At 45.1% G+C, this 14,417-nt stretch overlaps 1 protein-coding gene across 3 annotated transcripts in view; it reads right to left on the bottom strand.

Moving 5' to 3' along the window:
- The window catches only part of ERI3 (ERI1 exoribonuclease family member 3), a 129,428-nt gene that overhangs the window by 99,245 nt on the left and 15,766 nt on the right, over positions 1-14,417 (bottom strand). For all 3 annotated transcript variants that reach the window (XM_017824750.1, XM_017824749.1, XM_017824751.1), the window contains 2 exons: positions 6,515-6,631; positions 1,498-1,557 (listed from right to left, as the gene is read on the bottom strand). In XM_017824750.1, the coding sequence (XP_017680239.1) occupies positions 1,498-1,557; positions 6,515-6,631 (177 nt within the window). The remainder of the gene's footprint in view (positions 1-1,497; positions 1,558-6,514; positions 6,632-14,417) is intronic.

Genomic DNA, 14,417 nt, shown 5'->3' with positions numbered 1-14,417 from the left:
AGTAAAACCCCTGCATAGACACTTTGTCCAGCTAAAACTAGCAAATGATGTGCCTAAAATCTTGTGGTGGCAGGCAATCAGCTGCTATTATGCAGCCTCACTAGCAGCATTTCCAAAGCTTCGGCAAGAGAAATCCGTCCTCTTTTCCCTCACCTGACACCTTTCACTCCTGAATAAACCAGCATGCCCCAAAAGCTGCCTGACCTGAATCTCATTTTAAGCTAGAAGTATGCTGCTGTAGGAACAGCTTTTCAGTCCAAATAAAAAAAAAAAATCTAAATAAGTGTTTCCACACTGTAAGAAGCTTCCATAGAAACAGAACAAACCATTTTCTGGAATACTCCAGTGGCGATCTACATTCGCCCATCCAGGTAGAGAGGGCTGTCCCTCCTGGGGAAGCAGGCACAGGCGTCCATATGCTTATGGACACGCACGGCTGCTACGTGCTCTCTGGAGAGCACAGGGAGAGCTGGGGGTTTGCATGGATGCAAGATGTCACCTTCGCAGAGCACCGTCTTCGGTCTCGTGTCATTGCCGCAGCCTTTCCTGGCAGGGGTCGATGCTTCTTCCTGTGACCGATTGCACAACAGCCCTCTGAGTAAAGCTCCCCGGGAAAGCAGCATCCAGCCTCTCAGCCACACTTCTGCCTCCCTTGGGCTGACAGGATCTTCCAGCCAGCCTCGCACGAGGCTGCCCGAAGTTGGGGACAGCAGCAGTAACCCTTTTACGTTCCCTGATGTGAGCGCCCATGAAGTGCTGTCTCCGTGGAGGATTTTAAAGCCTTTAATTTGATTTCCTCAGATAAGCAATTGTTGCAATTATTCCGATTAGGAACAATTAGGTTCCACAGCAGTGGAAATCCTGACAGAGACAATGCATCGAACACCAACCTGCAGCCCAAGTGGGCTCTGCTTGAGGAGGTTTCCTTCACTATCTGACTACCAACAAAAGCTATTGATGGAGAAATACTTCCAAGCTAATTAAGCCTTAAATGCTCTAGGAATTCAACATTAGGCAGATAGTATTATTAGGGCTATCTCTGCATTTGCACATCCTCCAGATTAGATTTTAGAGGCATTTTCTTTCTATGTTACATGTATTATTGAGCATTTAAATAGGTAGAAAAATTAATTTAATAAAGTGCTGGGGAAGGGGAAAGGAAACGAAGGCAGAACCTCCAGGAGCAGTGGTCTCGAGCAATGTCTTGGTGCTTTAAAACCGGCTCAAGAAAGAATCGCCTCTTCTCCTATCTACTGGCAGGAGTTTGGATATCTTGTCAGCACCCTTGACATGAACAGCTGGAGATGACAGATCAATGGTTCAATACTCTCAGCAGCGTGTCACCAATGTGACAGCAAATGTTATTCTAATGAAGCTGTAATCATAGTCAAATTACGCGGTTCGATTCTCAGCAAGGGGAGGGTGCGGGGAAAGAGATGAAGAGGGGACGACAGGACCAGAGGTCAGAGTTCGAGAACTAAAGGTTACTCTGCTTACCTCAAGCACTTGCTGGAGGCTTGGCTGGCCATCCACCATGCCTTGAATAATCCCAGTCAGCTGAAACGAGAGACAAACAGAAAGCAGGCATCAGAGCAGCACTCAAAAGATCATTAGAAAGGTCTACTCTCCTGTCCATCTCTCTGCAACCAAAACATGCTCCTGTGACCCACATGGATGCCAGTAGCCCACATGAGTAGCCCACATGAGTAGCCAGTCACAGTAGAGTGACCCTGGCAGCTCCCCAGCCACAGGCAAGGGCACAGCTTCATCCCAAACACAGAAATGTAACGGGGCTCCTACCCACACCACAAAACAGCAAACTCTCGGCAGGGCAGGATCCACTTGGGGAGCAGTGTCATGCTTAAGCATGATGCCCTTTTAAACATGCATTTCACCTGTTTTGATGTTGCCTTGATGTACACAGGAAGCAGTAACTACCGAGGTCTCTGACCGTTCCCCTGCTATCGCAGTTACACCAAAATTTCAGTGTTAGATGAACAGAAGAGACGATTGTTGGTAGGTAAGACACAGAGTGGACCCAGTCATCCCCCCCTGCACTGGGCAGCCAGCATGTTTTTTCCCATAGTCCATCACAGCATTCCTCTGCATTTCAAAATTGTACTTAGAACAATGGAACGAAACCCGAAGAAAAGCACTTTCTTCCAGAACCCTGTCCACTCTGTTTTTCAGGAGGTTCCTTAGGAACAGATCCTGCTAACACATAGTCCTACTGACTGCTCCTGGACTGCCTGGCTGTTTAAAGCTAAGACACAGACATAAAAAGATGAAGTCTCATGGGCCTCTGCCTGTGTCTGCCCAGGAGGGCTTGAGGCACATGGAAAAGAGATAATTTTTCTGTCTGCCTTCCAAGTGACAAAACTGTCTTTTAACATATTGAATATCGGACGTCAGTAGCTTGCCATCAATGCATCCAAGTAATTAAAAAAATCATTACTAAAACAAGTGCACACTATGGGATTTCACTTCATATGGCAGTTTCCTGAAGCTACACACCTCACACATTTTCATAAAATAAGGTCAATGCAGGAGCATGCCCTGGTGCTTGCACACTCATCCAGGGCTCCAGAAGCCATAGCACCTATTCGAGAGGTGCTGACAGCCTCACCACCACCCAGGAGTAACTCTTCCATGCAGACCAGCTCAACCTACTCATAAAAATAAGCCCTCTCACAAACCACAGGGTTTGGCTTTATTAAATATGTGGCAACTGAAGGAAGCTAAATGGTTTTTACCTCTCAGTTTCTCTGGTTCCTTGGCTTACAGCACTGAACTCAGAGGATGGAAAAAGAAAAGATATTAAACTCCAATTAAACTGTAATTACACTTAATGAATACCAAATACCTGACTCACTGAATAAGCTGTAAGTAAAAAGATTATTTTCTCATAGTGACTTCCACAGAATGGTAATACATACCTTTTAGGGAAAGTATTTTAAGAATGCAAAGCTTTTCTACGTGGGTTTCTCAAGTTTATCAAGCCATTATGAGGCAGAAAGTACCAACTTATCTGTACAAGAACATACTGCCCAATACACACACACAAGATTTGTGCTGCAGAAATCATACACATGAATACAAAGGGATATACCTGCTCCATGGGTATATTTCAATACAAGTCAGAGAGTGCTCAAATGGGACCAGATTTATATTCTCTCACCCTTTCTGATCCTTTCTGTTATCAGTCACATCCACCTGTCACACCCAACCTAGTGCATTGGATCTCTGCAGCATTATCTGGTCTTGCAGCTTTGAAGAAGTATAAAAACATAAAACTGCACAATTGTAAAGTTTCAGTGGTGATCCCAAGAAGCACACAGTACTTGAGAACACAAACAAGCTATAAGGCATTTATCTTTCTGTATTTTTATTGTCTATTCCTTCAGGGAAAAAAAAATCAATAAAAATTAATCATAAAAAGAGAGCAAAGTACCATGAAAAAGCCTGTACAAGCACCTTCTGTGTAGAGAGAATCTTTCCTTTAGCTCCCAGTATGAACTTGCTTGGGCAGCAGACAAACCACTTGCATCTTCCAAAAGGGCATGATGAGCTTTATACACCTAGTAACAGCTTTTAACAACTTGCAAGCACTTTCCACCTTCTCCGCCTAAACACTCATCATAACACCCAGCCCTCATCATAACCAATCACAACCTGTTGTTTTACAGAAGCAGATCAGGAGAAAGGGAACCAGATGAGGGCTCAGAGTGAGCCAGTACTGGAAGACATGCTCCTGGCCATCTCTGTGACGAGTTGAAGAAACCTCCTGTAGCCAGGAGGTGCACAGACACACTAAAAGCAAAGGGAGGGTGACCACAAGTTCTCTACCCTTCTAGGCACCCTTCCCATGCTGTGCCGTCCTCTTCAAGGAGGAAGAGGGATGGGAGAAGTACTCCAGATCCAAGGAGTAATATCAAGCAACTCCAGTAACCCTCCCACACAGAGTCTATCCTAAGCAGTTCTACTGCTTCCCAGGAAAGGCAGGAAGCAGAGGGCAGAGGGGAAATCAGCAGCACGGCAGACAGGCTCCCATGTAATGTTAACAGCACTGCTTTTCCTAGAGAGTTTATCTGGGAAACCATCGTATTTCTACTCCAAGACAGTTTGCTGATTACCTAAGCACTTGTCTCTGGTGTACAATCTGATAATCAGGCCTGGTCTTTCTTTGTAGACAAAGAGGCCAATAAATCTCACCCTTTGTAAGTAGAGGTGCCTAGACAAAGCCCTTTACTGGCATTTAGCAAAATGAGTATTTTTCAGAAAACATAAACCAGCAGAAAGTCAATGGCAAGTGCTGGAGCTGTTCAGGCAGCAGCTCCACAGCAGCACGTCCTGGCTGTGTCCCTGGGGTCTCAAGGGAACCTACACCAATGGCACAGGGCTGACCCCTACACCTGCCTAGCAGCAGGCACCGACCCCACTATTTAGTAAGGTCCTCAGTACGATCAGTTCACCTGTGGCCTTCAGGGCAGGGCTTCAAATTCAGCCCCAGCTACAGGGCCTAGCGACAAGCCCAGTTACATTCCCAGCATGATCCTACTCCTGGACCTCTTTGCAGCCCCTGCAACAGGCCAGTGGACTGCCAAGCTGGGAGGGACAGCAGCCATGCTGGACACTAAGCAGCAAGGGGTGCAGTGGGAAGATGCCCAGGAGCCAGTGACTTCCAAGCTAGGACTAAAACTAGCTCCCTAACCCACACTGTTAATAACAGAGGACTTGCCAAACCTGGCAAGTGGGGCTTTTTCGTACCATTGATACACACAGGTGGGGGTTCTGCAACCATTTTGCCTGCTGGCATCAGCACTGCCTGTTTTCATCCAACTCTGGACACGATGCCAGACCACGGTCAGCGGCAGAGTCTGCAGCACAACGCTGAGCTGGGACAGCCGTGCCCATCCTGGGGACTCCGGCAAACGCGTGGCCATCACACACACATACACACACAGAGCTCTGCTTGCTTTAGGGCTCCACACAGGAGACACAACAGGGGGAAGGATGAAATAGAGGGACTTCCAGAAGAAGGAATTTTGGTGGTAGTCAATGAGACAACTTCTCTCTAGAATTTAGAGGACTTGCAAAATGGACATTTTGGGCTCTACTCTTTCAGAAGATGGCGCTGGTTTTAGCCCAGATCAGGTGCAAACTGTGAGATTTATCACATTTGTACAAGCATATGTCCAGCAAGTCTCATGGGGATAAGGAGAGCCAAAGTAGTTGTCCAGCCTTCTAGCATTAAGGTTGCAAAACGGTTTCCATTATAACCCTCTGTTCTCACACATTTATAGCTTTCTGAAAGCCCCTCTCCTGGGAATAACGTTTTCAGTGCTCAATTTTTTTTTTTTTTTTTTTTTTAGTTGAAACAAAATACCTTCAGATGGTTTTCAGTTACAAGAGAATAAAAATAAGTATTTGTTTTTACAATGTGAAAATATGGAAGGGGCTGGTTGGTCCTGGAGGGGACTCCACCTAAACAGAGGAGTCATTTTTCATCAGATTAGTACATGTGGGACAAGCACTCCAAGGGCTTAAACCTGCAGCCAGCAAGGTAGGAGAAAACAGACTATGGTGCTATGATCCTAGACAAGACAGGGACAGAACAAAGAACTTGGATACCCTGATTCCCACATTCGGTACTTTAGTCACCAAGCTGGCCAACAATGAACCAGTGGAGTGGCAGGAAAAAAAGCCACTCCACTGGAAAAAAAGCAAGAGCAACTTAAAGTTTGTTTTGATGGTTACAACAAGAAGAAAGAACACACTTGGGAAAACATTCAACTTTTTGTGTTGAACAAAAAAAAAAACCAAACAAAAAACAACAACAAAACCCAACCCAACCCCTGCCCCCAATTCTTTTGAACCCTCAGGGACCGTTCTGCCCGCCTTCATTCTGTATCTGTGGAAAGGTGGCCTCGGCTCAAGAGCAGCTGTACTCAGCAGTGAGAGCAACCAAGAAAAAAGAAGCTACTTCTCCAGCAATCATTTCAAGCACCCCACGAGCATGACATCAAAAAGAAACTCTTAAAAATACAGACATCCTACCGCTCTGAAGGACTCATCAAACCCCAACATGCAGGCCCACAGGAGAGTCATTTAGAGCCTCTGAATACGCAGCCGTACAGCACTTCCTTCCCTCAGACCATGCTCCCTCTGACCTTCCCCACCACAGAGCAGCACAGCAAAATCACAAGAGCTCACAGGGAGGTTACAAGACTTTGAGCATCAGCTTTTATTTTGTGGTCACCCAGTTAGATGTTTGTTAATTGTAAATACAACTATCTCGGTCAGCAGATCACAGGTAGAGTTATTTATGAATCCAAAGTGAGGTCTTTACACGGTACTGCAATAACAAAAGATTATTCCCCTTGTCCTTAACCTAAGGCTGGCATGACACACTGCACTGCAGCTGAACCGTGAAGAGGTGACCCCAGTCCCTGGTGCAATGGAAACCTGCTTCCCAGGGAGACCCTTGGAGCACCAGGGAACCTTTGCACTTTACCTCTGTACAGAAGGGCGTAAGCTGGGGATGCACCACAGGCTGAACATACATGTGAAAGGTGGATTCGATCTCCATCGTCCTGCCATTCAGCTTCAGGATAGGGAATTCGATGATTTCCTGAATAGTGCAGAAAGAAAAGCAGTTGTTCATTTAAAATAAACAAAGAATGAAGCTAGAAATTATCCCATTTAGCAAGGTGGCTGTAAAAAGAGGGGCCCGATAGTCCCAAACAAAAATAAGCCCAGCACAAAGGTCTGCAAAAGTGGGAAGGTGGTGCTGCAGCACAGAGCACATCCAACACCTCAGGCACAGAGCAGGATGGTGCTGATGCTCATCACAGCCAGGATGGCAGCAAGGAGGTCTCTGTGCCCAGCACTGCAGCTGCACACAGCCCTGCCTGAGCTGCACCTAAGGAAGACGGTCTCTCACCACCCACACGTGATACCCATGGAACATGGAGATGTACCTGCAATGGCCTCAAGTCTGTTTGGCAAGGACATCCCAGGGGCTGAGCCCTCCCCAGGACCAGTCCCATCCTTTCCACCCCACCATCCTTTTGGAGGACACCATCAGACAGACAACAGGGACTACTGCATGAAGCACCTCCTCCTCTGGAGAGGCTGAGGAGCACTGCCCTCCTCCAACAGACTGAGGAGCCATTCCTATGGGATACAGCACAGTAGCAAGCCCTGCTTCATTTTCTTCTTTGTAGCCAATTTATGCTGATAGGGAAATAAAAACGTTCCTTCATCAGAAGAATGTTCAATTATTTGAATAATCAGCAATCAAAAATTTACATGGACCTGTTAATAAAAAGTTTAAACAAATCCAGTTGCGATGGATTTCTCAATTATTAAAAAATATACATGAAATTAAAAAAGCTGCCCACTGAATAAAAGCGATAAAATCCTTTGTGTTCACCCCCCTCCTTCTCCATTCCCTTTCTTCCTTCCAGTTTAATGTAAGAGGAGAAGTGACAATTTGTTTGGTGTCTTTAAAGAATAATTTGTCTATGTTATTTAATAGAGATCCATGGCACCAAGGTTCTGGAGTGCAAATGAGGCTGCTGAGTGATATCCATGCAACAAGCCTCTCAAATCACTTCTGGAGAGAAACAGAGAGAGGGAGAGAGAATAAAAAAAATATTGCTTTTTAATATTCAAAAACAGTTTGCAAAATTTAATCAAAGCAGAGCAAAAGCTAACATTTTTACCACTTTGACATTTTTATTAGCGCTTTCATAAATTTTTAAAACATGAATGGAATTAGTTTAACAACAAAAAAAAAACTGCCTGAAAACATCTGGAAGAGACAAATAAGAAATAATAAAAAATGAAAAAAAAAATCCAACTCCTGTGAGTAAAATTAGCATGTGAAAAATGCAGCCGCTGCAGAGGAACTAACACACTTTTTTGGACCCTGGCTGCAACCCTCACGACCTGGAGGCGGAAATTATCATGAGGTTATACGTGTGAGCTGGTGACATCACCACCCCACTAGGCAGCAGGAGGGCAAGAAGCTGGGTGGGTAAATGGAAATAACAGACAATTTAAATAGCCAGGAGGAACACCCAATTTCCACGGTGGACAGAGCCTGTAGCTGCAGGAGAGCAGCTTTCCTGGTGCAACAGGCACACAGCCCAGACCAGGGCACGTGGGGAGCATGTGCTGCTGATACGGAAAATTAGGGGAAAAAATTAAAATAAAATAAAGTGTTAATAATGTTAAGTGCCCAGGTGTAGACACAGAGCAGTGGAACTGCAGAGGATGCGGGGCTTAACTGTTTCCCCATGGTCATCTGTGCCACACTCCACGTGTGCCACGTGGGCTAAAGCAGAGCAGATGGTTGGGCACATCCTTCCCCACAGCCGTACCACCCCACTGGGAGTCACCAAGTTTCCCCAGGAAAGAGAGGAAACTCGACCCAGGGGCTGGAAGGGGAGGAGAAGACACGTGCAAAACACCTGAGCATCACCCAGACTGCCTGTTGTGGTGCAGACAAATGCACCAGCTTCAGCCACCCAGGAGGACCCACGAGAAAGCAAGAAATGCTGGACACAGCTGATCCTCCCTTCAAAAGGGCTACCACAGATAGGCTCTGAAAGCAGCAAATTTCTGTTCAGAAGGAAAACAGACTGCAAAGTTTGAAGCTAACGGACAGGCTGTCATAACAGAGCCACGCTTAACCCCAGGATAACACTGTGGCATCTTTCAAATCGGGCTGGGGCGTCTCACTGCCCCTTAGGTCTGCATCCCACCCAGCGGGTGACCATGGAAGCAGGCAAGCCCATGGCAGGGCAAGATGAGCATTCCCCCTTCTGGAGAGAGACACACACCGGCTGGATTTCACAGCAGGGCTGCGCTGCAATGCCGGGATAGGTCCTAAGGGACCAGAAACATCCTGAGGGGCCATCAAGTGGCTGGATGCAAAGCGAGACTGAAAGACAGCCCTGCTGCTGATCTGATACACAAAGGCGTTGCTGGCCTTCCAGTACCAAAGGCAAAAAGCACTTCCAGGAGGGTCGGATTAAGACAGACGGAGGAAATAAAAAGCCATACTAAAAAATTGTGGAAAATTTAACAATATCCAGAATTACCGCGGGTCTTTAGGAAGTGCATGGCCAGGAGTAGGGTTGGAACCCCAGAGGCGACTTGAGCGTCTTAAGAGAAAGAGCAGCCACTTTTTTGGGCTTATTTGGTCAGTTTTGGAAGCAAGTGGTAAAGAACCTTTCCCAAAAGGCTGTTTATCTGCACGTTTCCTATAGCAGAGATTTTTCCAGTCTCTGGCAGTGTTTGCTCCACTGGTATCTAAGGCAACAGATACCAGCCCCATGAAATCAGCCCCACTCCTCACTAACGACGTTAGCCAGTCCTGCAATGAAATTTAACCTGTGACACTGCTGTACTTTTCATTTAAACTTTCATTTGGAGAGAAGCAGTGTTTGGAGACCCTGCAGTTTGTCCTGCTAATAAAGACAAGTGTTGGGACCTTTAAAGGTGCCATTCATCTTTTGCCTTTATTAAATTCAATTTTCTTAAGCCCATGATACATCATGAAATTAAGAGTTGACATTCCTGCAGAAACAAAAATATCTATCAAACATAAACAGAAAGGGGGGAGAAAAGAGGCCTCTATTACCAAGAATTTATGGCTTAAAGTTGATCTGTTTCCACTTTTTTTTTCCTCTCCCTTTTTTTTTTTTACAAGCATATGGTTTGTTTTAGATATCCGAAATGTTATTACAGATCTAGAATTTCATTAGTAATTATTATGAAATGGTGAGCACTTAGACACTCACACACACAACCCCCCAGCAGACTGTGACGCAGGAAGGCAGCCGGGTGCTCTCTCACGTTTCACAGCAGCCCAGTGAGCTCAACATGCTCAGCTCCATCTCCACCATTCAAGGACCTTCGCTGCTTCCTCCCAGAAGGGAAAGGTGGAGGAAAAGAGCCACGAGGGAGTTAAGAGGAGAGCTTCACTGACACTTCCTTTCTTTTATCTGAACCTGATCATCCATAGGTGTTACCTTGAGATCCTCACCCAGCTCCACTCCAACACTGAGTACACGTCCTAACTTCGGCAGCAATTTGTGCCAGCAGCATTTGGGGCTTCTAAGTCTTCCCCCTGACCCACCCCCAGCTTACAGCACAACCAGAAGTTATGGATGTGCTAAAATAATGCTGAGGGTGTCCAGAGGCTGCAAATAGCCGCAAGCTACCAGAAGAACAAATGTACTCATTTGAATTTTGCGAGCACTGCAATTAGGTATTTTATTTAGCACTGCAAAGTAACTTGAAAGGAAATCCAGGATTCAAACCACCACCAATAAATAAGCGGCTTTTTATTTTCCTTTCATTGTCATGAAAAGTTGAACATGTTTTCTGTTGAGAAATTCTGCACGAGGCTCCCAATTACAGGCATTTGCATTTATATTGTTGGAACACAGAGCTTCTAAAATCAATATTAACACGCTTAAAGAAAAAGGCATCGGCACCCTGTCCCTCCCCTCAGCTGCGCCCCCAAACACAGTAACAATAGGAACCTACAGAGCCAGAGGCTTATACATATCCATTACCAGGTCCACTCTCTTTACAACAATCTTGCATTTACGATTTCATGGTCCTTCAAGCAAATCTATGTGACGGCTTCCTTCAGAATTTTTGCCTTTTCTAAAAACAAAAACAAAAACAAGGGTTCCAGGTGAAAGCCTCTCGTGCAACCTGGCCAGTGGGCTGAGCAGCAGCAGGAGGCTGCAGGGTAACTGTGGAATGGCTAGGGACTTTCCTTTAAGAGGGATTTGAAAAATTCATAAGGGCATGTGAAAGCACTGCTATAAACCCAACCTTTCCTTACCCACTCGTCCTAAATGAAACTCCCCTCCCTTTAACACCAGAGCAGGGATGCACCAATTCAGCCTTCTTGATCTTCTTGCTAATAAAAGAAATGAAGAAGAACAAAACTGTACTTGCTAAACAATTTCCTGTCAGAGAAGAAAGCACCTGAAATTACACTAATTCCCACAGAGGAATCTTTTTGCTTATCCTTTTGGATCTGGATAGCACTCACATCACTAGACAGAAAGAATAAAGTGCCCAGCAAGAGCTTCCCAGCTCTCAAAACCTTTTAATACAGAAGCCTATGTATAAAGTGGCCAGGCCACTCTTCAGGACACTGGGTTACATATTTGAGGAAGGCCGTATGGCCTATTCAGTTCAAAAACTATGAGAGAATAATTTATCCCTCACTCTAACCCCCATGTGAAGAAGTTTAATAAACACAGGAATAAAAGATGCCCATAAAAATCAGAGCTGACTGTTCAAAATGCAATAAAAACAAGCAGAGGCTGTTGAGAGAAACGGATTTTGTCTGATAAGGAAAAGCATAAAACTTCTTACTGAAAGAACCCTTTACACCTTCAGAAAAAGGTAAGGGCAGAAGAGGCAAGGGAGTGTCTCTGGAGGAGCAGAGCCTTAGCACCAGCTCATTTTGTTCAGGGATGCTTCCCCCCACCAAAGAAAAAGTCATTTTATGCACAAGGAGCTTATTTCTTAAACAAACACTCGTGTTTTTGATTTACACCACGGGCTGCTCCTAAATAATTTATGGCGGGTTAAATTTATTGCATAGCCCTGGCCGGCTGCAAATTCGAATTGCCAAATAATTAGATTTTAGGGCAATGCTTATAAATTATCCGCCGATTTGTCCGGACTTGTTTGTCAGTTGCTTTGTGCTTCGGGTCATCTTTGGCATTTCGCTGTTTGTGTTTTAATTGCTGATTTACACTTTGACAGATGAGAGTTGATGCCTCCAAGATCGGGGAGGGGGCGGGGGGTTGAAGAGCAGGAAGAATCAGAGCTTTTAAAGCCTTGTGATTTTCCTTTTTTTCCAAGGCAATTAAAATCGAAAAGGGACATAGTAAGGACAGCACTAGCCTAACAGATCTGCCTCCCCAGTTGCCATCCTCTGCCTTAATTATTATTTTAACTAAAGCCATTTCCAAGTGAGCAGCCTTGCACTGGCCCTCGGGGGCAGTAACCAAGATGACCTCATAGGTCTTTTCCCCACTTCAAAATTTTTATTAAACTAACCAAAACAAGTACCATAAAGGCAACACCTCTGCAGTGGGGGACAGCAGGACTTCTGCTGAATCAGGGCTCTGCTGGCTTTCCAAAGGATGCTTGTCTGCACACGCAGCGCAGAGCCTTTCAGCACTTTGGTCTTGGGGAAGTTACTCTCTGTACTGATTAATCCTGTCAAAAGGTCTTTGGGGAAGCAGCTGACCTCCAAATTTCCTTTTCCATCACTGCTTAGCTTAAAATGCGCATATGCACACATCTAATAATTTAATACATTTAAACAACTATTATCTCCCAGAAAAGTGTGAAGGGAAATACAAAACACAAGTCAAAAAACAAAACACAACGGAACTGGCAGGAATATGGAAAATATGGCAGATCTTATCACAAAACACTGGGATAAGATGATGTGAAGAAACATTCTGCTGCCTGAACATTGAATATCCAATGTTTCTTCCTCCCTCTGCTCCCAGGTGAACCTCACTGCCTACCCCCAACACTCAGGCACTGAAGCCCAAAGGCTGGATTTCCTCAGAGATAAAATCTGAGTAGCATTTTGGGCTCTGCATTGGCATCAAACGTGGCTCTTATTTCCTAGTGCTTTCTTACTACTTTAAGGGTGAGGGACCATTTCTCTTTCTTTAATAGAAGCTGAAATCCCCATCTAATCACATGCCTCCAGGAGCCTCAGCTTTAAGAGAGACATCTAGTCCATGCACCTGCCCGAGGGCAGCATCATCACCCCCTAAATAATTTCTGACTTTGTCTAGGCTGTTTTTACCGACTCCAATAAGAGAGACTCACACACTCCCCAGGCACTCTATCCTCCTGTTTCATTAGTCTTATCATTGGAAAGTTTTTCCTAATGTCTAATCCAAATTTCCCTTGCTGTTGTTTAAATTCCTGACTGCTCTTCCTACCCACAGCAGACACAGGCCAGAACACTGTCTTTCTCATTTTTGCAACAGAAGACCTCATTTTACATACCCTCTTGTCACTGCACTAAACACAACCCCAATGCCATCCAGCCTGCACTCACAGTTATGTTTTGCAGACCCCTGGTCACACTCACTGATTCTCTTCACCCTCTCAAAATAGTAACTTTTTTTTTCTTTTAGAGCATGGAATGCCAAGTGAAGCGCTTCCTCAGCTGAGTTCCCTCCTTACAGGGCCAAGAAAAGGAGGATCCACATGTTTCACAAATGACATTTTTCCCCTAAATTTACCCCTGTGGTACCTGGGACTTATTTCATGCTTGCCATTATACCTGAAATCTTGACAGTTGGCTCACAACCCTTGTCCTGCCATCCTGAACAAAATTTTCGGTAATCATTTCCTCCCAGGCTGGTTCCTGCCTCTCACCTCCAGCATCATCTCTCCCTGTCAAAACCCACTAAGCTATTTTGATCTTTCCAGCAGGACCCAGACATCAAGAATAAGGCAGAACCTCCTTCCTCTTTTCACACCTGGGATGAGAAATATAGACCAACAGACATCAACACTTCAACTTGTTTCTTCAAGCACTATTGACATATATTTAACGACCCAGAACATGTCTACTGACACAGCCAACAACAATTTAAGCTTGACAGTTTGGGGGAAGTTTAGTACTCAAACCAGGTTAAAAACAGCACACACACATTTCCAAGTGCTACCTTTCCATTGCAAGATGACAATCATGCTATATCCTTTTTCATATCTGCTCCTTTCTACCGCCTGTGCAGTCCCTGTTGCAGAATTATCAAATCACTTCAAGACCCAACCTCTTCACCTGATATTGAGCAGCACAAATGATCAATGTTCCCAGCAACACTAAAACATCTGGGATAGGTAGAAAGGGCACGCTAGTGCATGTAAATGAACACCCAGGGTTTTACAGACATCACAACTAGCTGCTGGCGGCAGCGCATTTCTGCCTGACAGAGAGGAACTAAATAACGTAGCCAAGAGTTATTTTGCCAGCTAACAAGTGCACAGACCAACAAAGACAACACAGGGATGGTTGCACAGTAAGCTTGGCACAAAGGGGAACAAGCCCACAAGATTTAGTCATGTCTTGTGCCTTTCTCACCAAAAGAGCTGAGCTGCACTGCTTCTTTATCGGGAAGGTTTTGTTCAAAGCTAAGACAAGACAACTTCAACGCAGCAAAGACCATTCCCCAGGTCCCACAGCAGCCTGAAAAGCTACATCCCTATGTACCAGTAGATAGATGCCACATTATGGAACGCTGCCTAGTTTTAAAATATCATGCTGGGAGGGATGCAAAATACTCCCTGTGCCTCAGAGGTTGTGAAAGAGCAGCAGGCACCCACTGATCATCGAT

Source organism: Lepidothrix coronata, unplaced genomic scaffold, assembly GCF_001604755.1.
Source record: "Lepidothrix coronata isolate B3197 unplaced genomic scaffold, Lepidothrix_coronata-1.0 Scaffold112, whole genome shotgun sequence".
NCBI classification, from domain to species: domain Eukaryota; kingdom Metazoa; phylum Chordata; class Aves; order Passeriformes; family Pipridae; genus Lepidothrix; species Lepidothrix coronata.
Note: the sequence above shows the minus strand (reverse complement) of the source record. Positions and strands in the feature narration are given on the sequence as shown.